The sequence below is a fragment of the Cervus elaphus genome, chromosome 4 (assembly GCF_910594005.1).
Source record: "Cervus elaphus chromosome 4, mCerEla1.1, whole genome shotgun sequence".
NCBI lineage: Eukaryota > Metazoa > Chordata > Mammalia > Artiodactyla > Cervidae > Cervus > Cervus elaphus.
In genome coordinates, this window is record NC_057818.1 from 35,930,389 (window position 1) to 35,948,344 (window position 17,956).

At 52.3% G+C, this 17,956-nt stretch overlaps 1 protein-coding gene across 1 annotated transcript in view; it reads right to left on the reverse strand.

The window, feature by feature from the left end:
- RANBP10 (RAN binding protein 10) overlaps positions 1-17,956 on the reverse strand; it is a 56,913-nt gene that overhangs the window by 3,603 nt on the left and 35,354 nt on the right. Inside the window, exons 4-13 of the mRNA XM_043898843.1 lie at positions 14,216-14,383; positions 8,919-8,941; positions 6,981-7,165; positions 4,365-4,477; positions 2,794-2,902; positions 2,543-2,691; positions 2,142-2,346; positions 1,286-1,407; positions 655-800; positions 296-407 (exon numbers count right to left, since the gene is read on the reverse strand). Of these exons, the coding sequence (XP_043754778.1) occupies positions 296-407; positions 655-800; positions 1,286-1,407; positions 2,142-2,346; positions 2,543-2,691; positions 2,794-2,902; positions 4,365-4,477; positions 6,981-7,165; positions 8,919-8,941; positions 14,216-14,383 (1,332 nt within the window). The remainder of the gene's footprint in view (positions 1-295; positions 408-654; positions 801-1,285; positions 1,408-2,141; positions 2,347-2,542; positions 2,692-2,793; positions 2,903-4,364; positions 4,478-6,980; positions 7,166-8,918; positions 8,942-14,215; positions 14,384-17,956) is intronic.

Genomic DNA, 17,956 nt, shown 5'->3' on the forward strand with positions numbered 1-17,956 from the left:
ATGTGTGTCCAAACCACCAGGCTATGGCCCTGTCAACAGCCTGTGGACCTGAGCTTTCTTTGGAGCAATGAGCTGGCCTGGGCCCAGGTCACAGTCTAGGGCCCACTGTGATCTAGCTGGCCAACTCAGTTGGGCAGAGGGAGGTCAGGGTTCTATCACAGGAGCTCAAGAGTCCTGTGGGCCACCAGACAGCCTCTGGGCAGAGTTCGCTGCCCTGATCTGGACAAACAAGGAAGGGGTGACGGGGCCACCCCAGGCCCTCCTGGGACAGCTTATTTTTGTTAGCGCCACTTACCTAAAATGGCGCTGTTGAGGGCGGCACACACAGGCTCCCTCTGGATGGGGTCAAGCTGCTGGCCAACTGGACAGCTCCAGGGGTCTGAGTAGGCAAGCAGGCTAAAGGCATCCTAAGGAACAGAGCACTTCTGAGAGGGCTGTGGTACGCACCACCACCCCCCATGGCTCCAGGGGGATACGGGGCCCTGCATGGCGTCAGGGAGGGCACAAAATACCCCGATGTCCCATTTCCCACTGCAGTCTTGTCTAGAGCTCACGCTCTCCTATTGCTGCTGCTCCCAGTGCCTTCCCAGTCACCATACCCCTGTACTACCAAACAGGGGCCCATTCTGTACGAGGGCCTGGCTTGCTCCATACCTGCAGCATCTCCGTGTGGGCCAAATTCTTGCCATACTCCCGGCCCAGCTGCTCACTCAGTGCCTGCAACTCGCGGCCGAACAGGATAATTCTTTCCGTGGCTGCCTGATTGCCCCCGCAGAGCTGCCGCCGCGGATGCCCATCATCTGCACCCAGAGCCCAGCAGGGGGCACATCGGGAGGGCACAAACAGACAAGGGAGGACTAGGGTGGGGACCCCAAAGAGAACATGGCAAGGACCTAGGTTGGGGATGGGGGTGGGGGTGCCCTTCTGGTGGAGGCAAGCGAGGGCTTAGAGGCGCAGGGGGGCCACCCCGAAGCTGAGCTGTTCTGAGTCTACCCAGCACAGGGTCTAGGGATCAGGCAGGACTTGGAAGCTTTCCCTCTCCCACCCTGTGCAGGATGCAAGGGGGTTCATAAGGCTACCTGCTCTCACCAACCCCCTCTAGCCACTACTGCGGGAACTTGGCCTGGGCAGCAGGCCGAGGTCTTCCCATCACAAACACCCACTTGTGACGGCTACAGAGGCAGTGGATCAGCCTGCCCAGCCCCACCCCAACCTCCAACGAGGGGAGACCCGGATTGAGCACGGCCACCTGCGGAAGAGGGGGCGGGCGAAGGCACGGCCTTACCCATGCTGGACTCATCCGTCTGCAGGTCCTCATGCTTGTAGGCACCGTTGACGATGCGTGTGGACATGCTCTCTAGCACACCATTGGGGTAATGCTCCGCCTCCATCTCCATCTCACTGTCGCTGTGGAGAAGGGTGGAGATGGCAGCTGACTAAGTGGATATGGTTGGTGCAGCCTGGGTGGGCCCCCATTGAGGCTTCAGCCACAGGCTGCTGTGGATAAACTGAGGTCCCTAAAGGGCATGAAAGGATAGCTTCCAGGTTCTCAGGCTCCAGCACTTGGGCCCTACTGTGATGCCAGCCATCCCCAGGGGCTTGTCACCTCATTCCCACTCCAGTCCCGACGCTGCCTCTGTGACCCTCGCCTCCCCAGCCCTCCTCTGAGTTGGCACACCCCTTCTAAGCACCCCTAGATCCCCAATGACCAGGGCAAGTGAGTCATGACAGGCATGTCTGGGAGCTAAACCCGGGTCAGCCTTGAAGCATGCCGGGGCGCTGAGAGCCACCTACAGTCTGCAGTTTATAACCTCTACCGGCCCAAACTGTCTGGCTGAGAGCTGAGCCCAGAAAAACCTCCTTTAGTATATAGACCCCGGGTGTTCTGAGAGACCTGGTATCCTTGGAGGCAACCACATTCTCAGTGCCAGTGCCTCTGGAGAAAGATGGGGCCAAGGGAAGCGGCAGCTGAATCACGAGCTAGACGGGAAGCTGGAGCCAAAGCCTGGCCTGGCAGGTCCACAACTACTATTCCAGGCACAGGGCTGGCAGGGAAGTTGGGGATACAGGGCAGGGGGGTGCTCACAGGACAGGCTGCAGTGGGCACAGAGCGGGAGGAAGAAGCTGAACAGAACAGGTACCTGGTCTCCTGGTTACTGGTACTGCTGTGGGGCTGGGACTTGGTGGAATCTGTAGAGTTGGACTCGGAGTAATTCACTGAGGAGGGAGATGAGGAGGATGAGGAGGATGACGAGGACGAGGAGGAGCTGGGTGCAGGGTATTTACTGTGGTTCGGTTTGCTCTTGGAGGAGGCGACGCCGTTGCTGCAGCTGGGACTATCTGCTCCTAAAAGCCAGGGGACGGTCAGAAGAGGAGGGCCAGCCTGCTGCCCAGTAGGGGCCCGGGAGTAACTGCAGTGGTCCCGTTTCCCATCCCCCCCCACATCCGGCAGCAAGCCCCGAGCCCATCCTGGGGAAGGGTGTCTGGATGGCCTCGCTTCTCCACACCAGTTCTTCCCAGAGCCCTCCGGAGAGCGGCTGACCTGTGTTGTGCGTGTGGGAACTAGTGGGGCCGTGTCGGGGACTGAGGCTGGGGGAGCCAGGGTAGCTGTCCTGGGACTTGGGGCTTCGAGAGCTCAAGCTGCGGACCTCACTGTCCGTCCCGTTCACCATCTCCACAAACTGTCGGCACCTGCGGAAGGAGCAGAGCAGCCATGCTCTGGGCTTGGTCTGGGTTGCATATTCCCACCACCCGTGGGGCAACGGGAGGGAGCTGGCAGGGGCCCAAGCTTACTTAAGCATGAAGAGAAGGTTGGGATTATGCTCCAGCAGCCCTGGGTAGAAGCGCTGTGTGGTCTCAATGGCCTCCCCCACTCGGCCCTCCAGCACCAGCTTCTGAATCTCTGAGGAGAGAAAGAGCGAGGCAGTGAGAGCGCGGCCACAGACCCCCACACGTCTCCGCACTGCCAGGCCCGGGCACAGGTCAGCCGCCAGTCCAGCGGGCAGGCTCAGGGCGGCAAGCCCCCTGAGATGCTCACAGAAGAGACCGAAGAAAGAACCTGGCCACCAGGCCCACAACAGATCCTGGTTTCTGTCAAGTGTCAGGGAGTCCTCAGAGAACCATGGGGAGAGGGAGGAGTGGGGGCCCCCAGCCCAGAAAAGCAGGAGGGTGAGTTCGAAGGCCTGCTCCTATGGAGTACAGGTTGCCAGGGACCTGGCAGGGGGAGAGGTCTTGGCTATGAGAGTGTAATCTGGGGGTGGGCGCCTGGGCAGCTCTGTGGCTTGACAGGCTCCTCTTCAAGCCCAGACTCCTCTCCTCAGGCCTCATAGGGATGGCAATGGGAGTTCATGGTCTCTGGGCCAGGGCCCGCAGGTTAGTGGTCTTCAGGGGCTGCAGCAGCCCCTGCTGAGAAAGGAGATCACCCTCCTCATGCTGGCAGCTCCAGCGTTGACACCTCTCAGGCCCTTGGCATCGTGCTCCTGTCCTGGGGCCTGGTGCATCTTGCTGGGAGGGACTTCTGGGTCTGGGGCTCTTCTCACTCACAGACCCCAAGTCTGGGATCCCTTCCCGTCTGCCAGGCTGGGCACAGATTCTCTGGGAGACACAGACACACCCACACGCACAGAGACAAGAGGCTCAGAGAGACGCAGGCAGGCACACACAGACACACGGTCCACACACCCCTGCTCTCCCCCACTCTCCTCCCCTCGCTCAATCTCTTTTCTGGGCTGTTTCCTCTTTCCCCGCACCCTCCTTCCACAAAAGAGCCCCAAACACGCAGTAGGCAGGCCAGTACGAACACCAGGAAAGCTTCCTTGGGTTCCTTCAAAGGCAAAGGGCAGGAGCAGAGGTGGGAAGCAGAGAGAGTTCTACCACAGCGGCCATGGAACATCAACCTTTCCCGTCTGAAAACTTCATCCCCTCTCTGGCCAGGGGCAGGCAGCATGACTGAGGTTGAGTAAATGGTGGACAAGGCAGGGCAGTGGACTGGTAAGATGCAAACATACTCCTTCCAGAAGACCATGAATGGGGGGCTGCATGGAATCCTGAATGCCGGGGGAAGCAGACAAGCATGGAGGCGGGGGTAGCCAGCCACACAGGGCCCAGCTTGCAGCCGGCCATCCAAGCGTGCGTTAGGATGCCTGCACGGAGACATCCCCATGCTGGGACGGTCCTCGGGGGCAGTGTTGCCTTGAAAGAGGGACAGAAGCAGGGCCAGCCCAGCCCAGGGCTGGGTGGTGGGCTGGTCTTCTGGTGAGGATCTGAGCTGAACAGACTCCAGACAGGTTACCCAAGGCTGCCACGAGCCAAAGAGCAGGGACAGGTGAGGGAGGGAAGGTAGGAGCAGAGGACAGTCTCCTTACTTTGTCTGTTCTTTATGGATGCTTGTTCTTCCTGAATCGGGGTTTCAGTCATTCGGGCAAAAGCCGTGGCCGTGGCACAATACCCATGATGCACCAGGTAAGACGAGACCATGCTAGAAAAAAGGAAACGCTCAAGGTTGACACTTAAGAACTACATTTCTCACTGACCCCCTGGGGGGACAGACTATCTCCCTAAACATATCTTAAAGATGCTACCTCCACAGAATGAGAATAAAGGGGCTGAAACAAAATGAAAACTTCCCCCAGGGCTCATGCAGTCAGGCGGGGGGAGGGGCAGGTCACCAGAGCTGTCCTCGCTGCTGGAGGAGTGGCTGCAGCTCTCTGGGTTATGCTGCCCACAAGCGGGCCAGTGTGGTAAAACGAGTACACAGGGAAGCACACACCATCTCCTCACAGAAGCAGCCGCCTCCTGTGACCTGCGGCAAACCCAGAGGCTGCTGCTGCGAGCCTCTCTGAGGGCTTCCCGGAAGGGCGGCCAGCCAAGCAGTCCGGCAGCTGCCCAGATGGGGATGAGGCACGCCACGTGCGTGCCTTCTCCAGACACAGGAGCTCCTGTGGAGGCACCCCACATGCCTGGCAGAAGCATTCCAGCTCAGGTGAGCCTGGCCCTCAGGAGCGCTGGCTCTAGAGGGTGATGGGGAGCTAACCCACGACCCAGGTTACTCCACAATACACCACAAATCTAAGGTCCAGAAGCCACGGTTTCAGGCAGTAATATGGCCAAGAGGAACACAGTCTTTGGGAGATGGCCCTGAGAAACCTGATGCCCAGAAACCATTTAATCCCGCCTGAAACTGGCACATATAAGCAGCGGCACACATGGAGCCCTCGTGTCTGATGTGCACGAAAGTGTGTCAATGGTGTGTATGCATATGTGTATATGTCAATGGTGTGTGTATATGTCAATGTCATTACTGTAACTGCCCAACCAGAATGTCTGTAGGGCTGTTCTGTGGAAGGCACAGAAGTTCAGCTGAGTGTTCCCTTATGTTTTAGGGGTAAATGAGATGATCCACATAGAGTGCCTAGGCACAAAGCAACAAGTCAATATATACGACCTCTTATTATGAAATTATGTATTCATAACATTTTCTTACAAATAAGAATTATAATAATTATACTATTAAAAACACAAGGGCAAAAATTCTTGACAAAATAAGGTTCAGATGAGTCCATACACATATCAGAGGCCACTAAAATGTATAGTCCCCTTGACTCAGTAATTCTACTTCTTGAAAGGATACCCAGAAAATAATCTTAAATATAGAAAACTCCTAATGTATAAAAGGGAGACCTACACAAGCAAAAGAGAGGAAATAACCTGAAGCTACCACCAAGGGAAGCCACCCAAGGGGCTTGTGGAAAATGTGTCTGTGACATAATATAGCCATTAACAATGCCCATAAAGTGAAGTTATATGAAGTCACAGGATTTGGGTTATATGAAATACTCAGCAAATACTACCTATGAACACACATAGGCACACAGATACATACACATAAACAAATACACCCATGTGCTGAAGCCAGGCCCTGTCAGCTGAGAGCCTCAGCCCCTCCCCCACACAGCTGGGGCAGCTCACCCCTCCCCTTGCCTGTTCCAGCAAGCCTACTGTGGGGACTGGCACCATCTGGCCCTCCAAGGAGGGGCTGCTTCTAAGTTCTGGGGCTGGGGACAAGATGGAGTCGTGCTGCTATTCCTGAGAAAGCTCTGGCCACCTACCCTCTGCCTCAGTCCTCCCACAATATCCATCCCTCAAGAAAGAAGGCTGCATGAAGAACCCAGTGTATACCCACCCCCCACCCCCTGGACTCTAGGACCCTGGCATCTACAGGCCAATGACCCGGGCTAGGAGGAGACCAGCCTTCCTCTGTCCATCCTTGACAGCCAAGCCAACAAACTAACCCACCTCCTGGCAGAGTGGGTACAGCTCATTGCCCCACTCGGGCCTGCAGCTGGCAAGTGGCAGAGAGACCTGTATCTGACCTCCCTTGGGATTCTCTGTGGACCTTTTTTCCATCATAGGGAGTATCTGTCATGCCATGACTCTGGCCTCAGGTCACTGCTCAGGGTTGGATCCACCTAAACCTCTTGCATCTGCAGCAGTGGTGGTGGGAAGGGAGACCTCCCTAGGGCCCTCCTGGGTTAGGGGAGGGCTCTCTTCCCACCACCACTGCTGCAGATGCAAGGGGTTTAGGTGGATCCAACCGTGAGCAGTGACCTGAGGCCAGAGTCATGGCATGACAGATACTCCCTATGATGGAAAAAAAATCCACAGAGGAAGAGGCCACAGGGCATCTTAGAGGACATCCTCTGCAAAATGATCTGGGGAACGGAAACAGCCTGCCAGTGATATCACATCCAGGGCCTTCTGATCCAGTGGAGGGGCAAAGGCTCAACCAGGAGCAGCTCTGGAGAAGTGAACTAAGAGAAGGGCAGGAGAGCAGCAGACAGAGTCATCCTAGGAGTGCTTTCCAGAAGGAACGCTACCCATTAGCGTTCACAAGAGCAGCTTGCAGCAGTTCAGGGGTCTATGGGAGAGTGAGGCCCCTGGGAGGGGGCAGGGCAGGGAAAGGGTGGGGGCGGGGGACTCACTTCTGCAGCACCGCCTGCCACTCGCCAAGCCGGGCACTGATGGGGAAGCAGTGGACAGTGCCCTGGACCTTGGCACGCCACTCCCGCATGTAGTCCTCAATGTCAAACAGGAAGGGCTGCTGCCCAAAGTTGGCGTCCACAATCTCCCCGGGTGTCTGCAGGCCTACGGTGGGGTAGAGGTTGGCCTGAGGAGGAGAATGAAATGTCAGTTGGGCCCTGAGGGCAAGGGGGGGCAGCAGGGCCTCACCTCATCTCACCCCGCCCAGAGCAGGGAGGCGCTGGCTCCTGCAGGCCGCTGCTTCGGCTCTGAGCGAACTGCAACATGGCTGGGGGGGTGGGAGGGGCAAGGCTAAGCCAAGTGCTGCCCACCTCCCGAGCAGAGAACTACTCCCCCAAAGTTAGAGGGGAGAAAGCAAAAGAAAAGCCAGGCTCAACGCGGAGTCTCCTTCCCCGCATTAGAAGCTGTAGTATCCCCAAAGCCCAAGGCCCCCATTTGGGACTCGGCCAGGGCACACAGAGGCAGGCCGGGCCCCGCCACCCTGCAGGCGTGCCTGTGAAAATCTGCTGTAGGGGTGGGTGATGGCTCCTCTCAGAGCGATCAGGACCACAAAAAAAGGGGTTCTGAGGGGGCAGGAAGGGATGCGGGGAGACAGGAAAAGAGGGGAGGAAGGGGAGAGTAGGGCCAAGGGTGTTAAGTGGTTTGGACCCCCTGACACTGGAAGAGGGTAAAGAAAAGCCCTTCCTGTCTGAGGCTCACTTAGAGGAGGATCTTCTGGCCAGTGATGTCTGGGCATGTCCTCTTGGTGTGGGGCTCCCCGCTTCCCTAGCCCCTGCCTGGACCAACTTCTACCAGGTCACTCCCTCACGCCTCCTATGGCTCCCATGCTACAGCCCAATGTCTCGGCAGCCTCCTCCCCATTGTCCCCGGGCTCCCAGTCTTTTCTTCCACCTTCCATCCTCAGGCCCTGTATCATTCCTATCACGTGCTGTTACCACACTCTGGGCTCAGCCTTTCCAGCACTTGGCAGAGAGTGCTGTCACACTCACATCTGAGTGTTTCATGTCACATCTCCACCACTAGACTCTTCCCCACTCAGGGTCAGAATTCTCCTGTATCTGTGTGCTTCACCTAGGACCACAGCCCACCCTTTGGGGACTCCAGGCAGGAGGGAAGGATTTTGACAGACAGAGGTGCTGTAGTCTGAGCTTGAGGAGGGCCCTCAGATCATGAGGGCATTTCCTATTCCTAGAGCGTCACAGGGGTGCCCAGGATCCCTAAGTAGGCCCCAGGGCCAGCAAACCCTTCCTCCTTCCAGAACCAGCCAGGGCACACAGCCAGGCCAGACTCCCACCATTCTGGGTGGAGGCCCTGCATGTGACAAGGCCCGGGATGACTCATAACTGAGAAGGAGTGGGGTGCAGGAGGTGGGGGAGCCCTGAACTAAGTCAGCAGGAAAACCTGACCCTTTACCCCATAAAGCTCAAGTCTCTGGCTCAGGGGTATCCTGCATGGTAGCAGGCTCAGTCCCCAAGGGTGCTGGATTTCCTCAGGGATCTCAGATGGGGATGTACACGGACCCAGCTCCCTAACACTTCAGGAACAATTTTCTATACCCTGCCTGTGAGTCCACTGGGTATAACCCACACAGAACTGATTCAGACGAACTGAGCCATGGAGCTACCTCATCTCTGCCTACACTGTGCCCCACCCGCTGGCTGCCTCTGGAAATGCCACAAATCATGGTCACCTACTAAGAGTTGTGGAGGAAGACCAGGCCTTGCTGCTGGAGAGAAGGCTGGCAGGGCCCCTTACTGATACTTTCAAGCTGATGGCACAGCACACACCGCTGGCTGGGGAGAGGGCAGGACCCCACTGCACCTGCACTATGCCTGTCAGCCCCCAGGGGCCAGAGCAGAAGACCCCACAGCAGTACTTACCGGGAGGTCTGTGAAGGCTATACCTGCGGAGGGAAAGGAACAGTCATCAGGCCACATGGTGGATTCCCACACCTCTGTGGGCCCCCAGAGGGCCTGTCACAATGGCTGGGGGAGGGGCTGGTCACCACATCTCCCCTATGGTGGAGGGCCAGCACGAGCCAGGGCCTGGTAGGTTTACATCCTGGCCAGAATGAAGTCTGATATTTGGGTATTTGTCCACAGCATTTCTATCCTCTTGGGGAAAATCCGCTAGGAAGGACCAACACCCAAATGAGAGATACTAAGGCCTCTCCAGGCCTGACCACACTCTCTTGATCCAACACATATTTAAATGGCAACCCACTCCAGTATTCTTGCCTGGAAAATCCCATGGACAGAGAAGCCTGGTAGGCTACACTCTCCGTGGGGTCGCAAAGAGTTGGACACGACTGAGCAACTTCACTTTCACTTTCACTCTGTATGCCAGGCTCTTTTCTACCCATTACCTCATCTGATCCGTAGACCAACTATGGTGCTAACTAAGGGAGTGCTTAGTTAGGTGTTAACATCTGGTGCTTAGACCAACTAAGGGAGGAGGCTTTCTTATCCCCATTTTACAGATGTGGAAAGCCAGCTTCAGCAGTTAAATGATTTGCCAGCAGTCATAAAACCAGCAGAAACCAGTCGTTCGTACCAACACTGACAGAGAAGTGGCGACAGAGAGGGTGGCAGCTACCCATCTTCAGCCCCTATTTGCCCAGGGTCCCCAGAGATTCTGCGCTGACAAAGCCCAGGTTAATACTGGCCTGTGTACCCTCTGAGCCTTCCTGCCGAGAAAAGAGACTGTGTTTCTAGGGACCCCAGTCCGGAACAGGAAGTGAGGGTAGAGGGGAGCAAGACCTAAAACATATCAGCAGGCCCGAGCAGGAGAGGGGCCTTGGTATATAAACCAGAGCATTCATGTTTTGCAGGTTGAGAAGTAACTCAAAGCCAAAGGAGACTCTCCCGAGGACTCACAGTCTGCCTATTTTTTAAGATAAATTCTTATTACATCGTCTAGAAATTCCTAAGCTTTTGGCTTGAGAGATTTTCAAACCACAGACTACTCAGAGGTCCCTGTCTTCTCCCTCAACTCCACCCAGAAAAGAAACTGAAATCCATCAGGACAAAAGAACAGGGGAGGGTCTGAAGACACGCCTCCCAGGAAGCCTCGGGCCAGAATCCTGACAGCTAGCCAGTGCATCCCATGTGCTTCCTCTGTGCTGGGCACTTGTTTCACCTCTTACAAGGAAGCATTTAATATTCAGAAGAGGCCTGGAAGGTGTATACTGTCTCTGACACTGGTTTACGTATGAAAAAACCAAGGCGCAGAGAAATGTTTACATTCTTTATTGGGCTATTTTGCTCCTCAGTGAAAGAAGTTCATAAACCAATGACCTGCCTGCCTGTGGCCACTGCCAGCCCCATGTGCATAGTCAGCGGTCACAGAACCAGCAGGATAGACTCTGGAAGCCCCTCAATGTCCACCCACTCCACCCACCAGATCTGCCCCCATGGATCTCTGTGTGGCCGGGCTACTGCTGCTGGGCTCCCAGGCTTGCGGAGAGGCCCACAGAACTCTGGAAGAAGGGGGAGTCCAGGCTCTATCAATTACCTGCTGTGTGACCTTTGACAAGCCACCCAATCTTTCTGAGCCTATCTGACAAAAGAGGGTAATGATACACCCAACACCCCAAGAAGAAAGGAGAAACAAATTCTCTGTGAAAGCTGCCTCGTAAACTGTGAGGTCCAGGTACAAGCTGGCTGGACTTGCACCACAGGGCAAGGCACCTGCCAAGCTCCTGCCCAGGGGATGACCTACCCAGCTCACCTAGCTCTATCTCACAGTGGCACTTGAGAAGGCATCCAGGAGGATGTGGAGAGAGGCTACTCCACCCACTATTGCACTGGACAAGGGCAACACTGCTTCCCACAGCCCTGCAGGTCTCCAGGAGTCTCCACAAAGCCACTGTGATAGCAAGATATGAGATGGCCCACGGGAAGATCTGAGAAGTCCAGGCAAAGATCCAGGATGCAGAAAGGACATACAAACCTGCTGATGAGACGTACCCTGAGCCAAAGACACAAAGCTAGGGGGCACTGAGGCCGAGGGCAGAGAGAACCTGCATAAAAACTACTCTAGGAGCTTTCCTGGTGAGCTGCTGGTTAAGAGTCCATACTTCCACTGCAGGGGTCTGAGTCTGATCCCTAACCAGGGAACTAAGATCCCAAGGTTTGCAGGGAAAAAAAAATTACTCTGGAAGCACAGGGACTACTTGTGGGTGAGACATCAGTCTCCATTCACTCAGAACATTCATTTGTCCTCCCGTCAAGTATTTGCTGAGACCTCGCAGGAGCCAGGCCCTGCGTGAGGCACTAGGGAAACCAGCTGTAAGCCTGGCCCGAAGAGTGCTGCCAACTCCAGCAAGAGAGATGGTGTACAACTAGTAATGACACAGACAGCTGACCAGTGACACACAGGGCGAGTGCTGTGACAGAGGACGAGGGAGCAAATAAAAGGAGCAGGGCGGCTGGAGGCAAGAATTGTCACTCTGTTTCTCTAAAAGGAAAAAGGTTCTGAGGCGAGAGAGCAGTCACTGGCTCACTGATCCTGCGTGAGATTCTCAAGCACATCACATTGACATGCTGGCTTGTGAGAAGAAAATAAGGTCATTAGAAGAGTCACCAAGTGGTGTATCACTGAGAGTTCACTGACCCTTCCTTTAAATTTTGTGATCTAGAAGATGCAGAGGATAGGTCAGATTCATTTTTTAGTAAGGTCTCAGCAATATCCTTGTGGGCAAGACAGAAAAACTCGAGCTTCAGAATAACATAGTGAAGTGCTTCTTAAATGGCTGGTGTCTACCTGGACAAGCTGTAGGCTGAAGGGCTCAAATCCAGCCTTGTCCTCTTCCAATATTTTTATCAGTATCTTGATGAAAACACACACAAACATGCTTACCCAAACTTAGGATAACACACAGTTAAAGACTGTTAACATGTAGCTGTTAACATATAGCTGTGGTGTTGGAGAAGACTCTTGAGAGTCCCTTGGACTGCAAGGAGATCCAACCAGTCCATCCAAAGGAAATCAGTACTGAATATTCACTGGAAGAACGGATGCTGAAGCTGAAACTCCAATACTTTGGCCACCTGATGCAAAGAACGGATTCATTGGAAAAGACCCTGATGCTGGGCAAGATGGAAGGCAGGAGGAGAAGGGGACGACAGAGGATGAGATGGTTGGATGACATCACTGACTCAATGGACATGAGTTTGAGTAAGCTCCGGGAGTTGGGGATGGACAGGGAAGCCTGGTGTGCTGCAGTTCATGGGGTCGCAAAGAGTCGGACATGACTGAGTGACTGAACTGAACTGAACAGCTGAAGAGGATACCACATATTGGAGACAGGATGAGCAAGACCAAAGCAGATCTTGACAGACTAAGAAAACTGACAATACAGACCTAAAGGAAGTTTAATTATGAGAAGTGTAAGGTCTAGCATGGGGTCTATATAAACATGTACTACAGAGGTAAGTTTTTAAAAACAGTGATAGGGTCTGGCTGACATTGAGGTGGCCATGAGCTCTTTAGGGATCTACACTGACAAAGGGTTGAGGGCCCAGAGGAGGGAGGTGCAGGTGCAGAGAGAACAAGTATGTCCCAAATGTCGTGTCCCACGGCAGGTGCCATGCTCTGAGAAAAGTGAGGACAAGCTGAAGAGAAGTAAGGAGGGCAGGTGTTCAGAGGAGAGAGGCAGGACTGGACCTGGCCTGGAGCAGCAAGTGAAGCAGGACTTGGGCAAGGACTGAGAGCCCGTAACAGTGGCCCCTGGACTCTGACAGCAGAAGAGTCAAGAAGCAAGAAATGGCTGGAGTCCAAGAACAGAGTGGGGAATGAGGCCTTGCCCTGGAGCAGCGAATTCCTTCCAGGCTGGATACCAGCACTTGTGGCTAGATGGCCATGGGTCAGGGGAGGGTTTCCTGGACGTGCGGCTGGGTCAGCTCTGCGGCATCTGGGCTATGCTCCTGGCTGCCCACTCCGGGCCGTGGCATCTGACTGCCCTGCTGAGGAATGCTGGCTCCTGATCACCTGCCACAAGTAGACCTGATTTCCACGCAGGTCCCCTGATTTTGCTTGGGCTTGGAGAAGCCACAGAAGGGATGTGGGGAGTGGCAGCCACCTTCTGACTGCCCCTGAAACTAGGGGAAGTGAGCCTCCTATGAGTTGGGTTCAAAGTCAAATGCCCAACTCCCTTTTGTGGAAAAGCCTCTGGTCAACCTGGCTGGTATGGTTCTGCCGGATTAGAGACCTCTGCAAACTCAGGCAGGCCTGCTCAGCAATTAGGTACCACCTCACGGCCACTCTGTCTGTGGGTTCCACTCCCTCAAGGGCCAAACAGTACCCACCCCTACCAGGGCAAGGTGTCAGAACAGCCGGAGTTCCCCTCTCTCTGAAGTTCTATCCTAAGTTTCTCTGTGTGTACAGGACTGCTCTGCAAGGGATCCTCCACCTGCCTGCTGCTGCTCCTGGGTTTCTGACTGGTTGATGGCATCACTAATCCAGCTACTTTCCTAGGTTCCCTTTTCGCCAGTGTGCCCCACCTGTCACCAACCCATGCCGCCCCGCGCTGAGGCCTCTGCAGGCCTGTTCTCCACTGTCTGCACCCATCACCACGGCTGGGTCTCAGGCCATCTGCCTCCTCCTCGGCCCTTACTCCAGTCAGTTTGTCCTTCTAAGTTTAACCAAAGGGACCTTTTCAACATAATTCTGTCCAAGCTGCTGTCTGTTAACCACAAAAAGGCCAGAAGAGACCTGGCCCCATCTGACTCCAGCTTGTCTGTTTACCTCCTGTACTAGAGCAGCCCTCACTGTGGCTCCATAGCAACCAGCGCCCGACAGAAGGGCCAGCCAAAGTCTGGGCCCAGGCAACTGGCAGAGAAATCACTTCCACTGTCCAGTATGTACTAGAGCCCCTCAAACTTCTTATCAACCCTAACCCTGCTCCAGTGAGTGTCACACAGGCCAGGAGCATGACCATGACATTACTCTCCCTCAGCACGGACCCAGGCTCAATAAATGTTGTTGAATGGATGGATTAGCAAAAGGAGAACCCCTATACACTCTTTTCCTCTTTCAAGGCTCCGATGCTTAGAAAAGGCTGAAGTTCCCCAGAGCTCAGCAGAGGATATACGGCATGGCTCTGGCTTCAAAACCTGGCTTCGTCAACCAAAGTGGCTCCACATGGCAGACCCTCCCAGGTCCCCTATGTACCCACCAAGGCTGTGGCCATTCTTGGTGTAGAAGCAAGTGCCGTTGATGAGGTTGACGCAGCACCCAATCACATCTCCTGTAGTGAATGTGGGACCATAGGGCTGGCCAGTCCCCGAGGAGCAGAAGGAATGCCCATCATCACCATGGTAACCATAGGAATGTTTATCCCAACCTGTGGAGGAAAAGGGAGCAGGAGCTTAGGTGAGGTACTTGAGAGAACAAGAAAGTCAAAGAAGCCCACTCAGTCTGAGCTCCAGCTTCCAGCACCTCACCAGCACACCTGGCCTCTCACAGCTGGCTGTAGGCAGGGTCTGGCTGTGTTAAAAGAGCAGTGAGTTCAGCAAGTCACTGCTCTGAGGAGCTGAGGCAGCCGTGCCAAAGAAAGCCCAAGCTGGGGTTAACAGGAACCAAAAACATGCGTGCCCTGGAAGGGACTTACCAGAGGGCCATGAAACAAGGAGATGACTGGGGAAAGCCTCATGAAGGAGAAGGGGCTTGAACTGAACTCTGAGGTATATCATGGTTGCTTCTTTAACGCTTTTTCAAACTGAAGTATTATTTACATGTAATAAGATTCTTCCTTTTTAACTGACAGTTCAACAAGTTTTAACAAATATTACCACCACCACTACCAAGATATAGAACATTTCCATCAATCCAAAAAGTTTCCCTCATGCCTCTCTGCAGCCGAGTCCATTTCACTCACCCCTAAGCCTTTGGCAACACTGATCTGATTTGTTCCTATGGTTTTGCCTTTTCCAGAACGTCATATAAATGGAATCACAGGGCTTCCCTCGTGGCTCAGGGGTAAAGAATCTGCCTGCCAACGCAGGAGACATGGGTTCAGACCCTGGTCCAGGAAGATCCCACACGCCACGGAGCAACTAAGCCCAACAGCGAGACAACTGTCGAGCCAGCATGCCACAGCTCGAGCGCTGCAACCACTGAGGCAGTGAGCCCTAGGGCCCACGCTCCGCAACAAGAGAAGCCACTGAAATGAGAAGCCCGTGCCCCACAACTAGAGAAAAACCTGTACAGCAATGAAGACCCAGGACAGTCAAAAAAATAAAAATAAAACAATGGAATCACAGAATATGGAGTTTCTTGTGTCTAGCTTCTTTCACTTAGCATAATGCCTTTGAAATTCATCCACATTGTTAGGTGTACCTGTATTTTGTTTCTTTTTATTGCTGAGTAGAACTCCATTGTATGGACATACCACAGTTTGTCAATTTACTGGTTGATGGCATACAGTTGTTTCTAATTTTGGGCTAATATGAATAAAGCCCTAGATATCTGTATACAGGTCTTTGTACAGACACATGCTTTCATTTCTCTTAACACTTAGATGGGGGACTGCTGGGTCACAATATAAGTATGTGTTTTACTTGATAACAAACTGTCAAACTGTTTTCCAAAGCGGCTGTACTGTGCCGCATTCCTAGCAGCAATGTACGAGTTTCACAATCTCACCAGCACTTGGTACTATCAGTTGTTTTTCGTTTCTTCTTTTTCTCTTAAGACATTTTAATAGGTACGCAGTGGCTGTAATTTGTATTTCCCCAATGTCCAAGGACCTTAAGCATCTTTTCATGTACTTCTTTACATTCAGTTTATTAAAAAATTATTGATCAATTCAAATCTTTTTTTTTGTTGTTTAATTTATATGGAACCATTTGAAGTCACTCAGTCGTGTCCGACTCTTTGTGACCCCATGGACTGTAACCTACCAGACTCATCTGTCCACGGGATTTTACAGGAAAGAATACTGGTGTGGGTTGCCATTTCCTTCTCCAGTAAATCTTTTTAAAAAAACTGGTTTGTAAATCTTACTGAGTTGTAAGAGTTCTAGATATATTTTGGATACAAAATGTGTTTTACAAATATTTTCTTCCAGTCTGTGATTTGTCTTTTTCATTTTCTTAACAGTATCTTTCCAAGGCCTGTTGGCATTTTTAAAATCATTTTTAAAATTTGAATATAGCTAATTTCCTGCTGGGATTCTGACTGGGATTGTACTGGATCTACAGATCAACTGGAGAGAATGGGCAGCATAATAATATTGATTATTCAAATCCATGAACATGGTATACTTTTCCATTTATTCAGGTCTTCTTTAGTTTCTCTCAGCAGTGTTTTGTCAAATTTATCACTAAATATTTCACTTTTGATGTTATTATGTTACTTTAAAATTTTAACTTCTAATTGTTTCTTATATCAAAATATATTATATCAAAATATAATTAATTTGGGGGGTGGGAGGATGGGGTCAAGGTTTCTTTCTGGAGTGATAAAATTGTCCTAAAATTAGAGTATGATACCGTTGCACAACTGTGCAAACATGCTAAAAAACCACTAAACTGTACATTTTATTTCTTTTTTGGCTGCACCATGCAGCATGCAGGATCTTCAGTAACCAGGGATCAAATCCATGTTCCCTACACTCCATGTGTGGCGTCTTAACCACTGGACTGCCAGGGAAGTCTTGAACTACCTACTTTAAAAGACTAGACTTTGTGGGATGGAAATTTTATCTCAATAAAGCTATTAAACACACAAATGTATTGATTTTTTATTTATTCATCTGGTATCCTGCATTTTTGTCAAACTCACCAATCAGTTCTGGTGGCTTTTGTAAAGACTGCAGTGCCCGCTGAAAAAAGGCTCCTAAACAAGAAACCGCGCTTCCCACATACAAAGAACATATGCGTAATCCAGAGAAAGCATCAGAAGCACCAGACTTGAGGCCACAGGCCGAGTTCTCAGCATGGAGTCTCCCAAGACAGGCTATTCTGCTTCAGTGGCTGAAGCTACTAGAAACCCAAACTTCTGCTCCAGGGGCCTTTTGCTAGGGACAGTGGTGGGGCTCTCTCAATGCTCTCTGACCAGCACAGCCTTCCCTAAAGCTAAGCCCACTGCTTATCACCTCCTGAGGCCATTGGCTGTCGGGGGAAGACTGTCCAGCAAAACCACTGTCCATTCTAGCTCTCCGCAAAGAATCCTTGTAGGGGGGCTGGCTTGCTGTTTCTATCATTCCTCTCAGAACTACGCCCACAGTTGCTGACTGATGCCCACCAAGTTCTCTCTTTTGCCAGTGCATAAAGGATTGCCAATGCTTGCCCTCTGAAGATTTCTATAACATTCTTTGGTCCACCCCTAGTATACTGCCCACATTCTTTATCAGTCCTGGTTCCTGTTGAGCCTCTCTGGTCACCAATCACTGTTTCTGGGGCTGTCCCTGTCTCACTCACCACTTCCTAAGCCTCCCTTCAACCCTTGCCATCAGGAATCTGAGAGATGAGAGATGACACAGGTGTGTGCATACACAGGATGTGTATTTGTGTGTAGTGACTAGTTCCAGTACACTTCTTTCTCACACAAGGATGATCCTGTGTGACAGATCTTTTATGCAGATTCTATAGTCTAGAAGATAGAAGACACAAGCTGGAAGGTTTTCTTTTGTTTCTTTATTTAGCCTTCTCCAACTGAAGCAGCGGGTACTCTTTAAAAACGAATACAAATGCAACCATTTGATTTACTGAAGCTAGTGAAATCATCAGCAGAACTGTTTCCAACTTAGTCAGTGACTCAAGGATATTTGTGAGCTATTTCTGTCTCAGTGTATGGGAGCTCAATAGTGATCGCCAAAACAACAGATGTTTATATTTTCAAAGACCTAAAATAAAAATTTGAGTATTTTGAATACTTTTCTTCAAAGATAAACTATGTAATTATTTTGACAAAC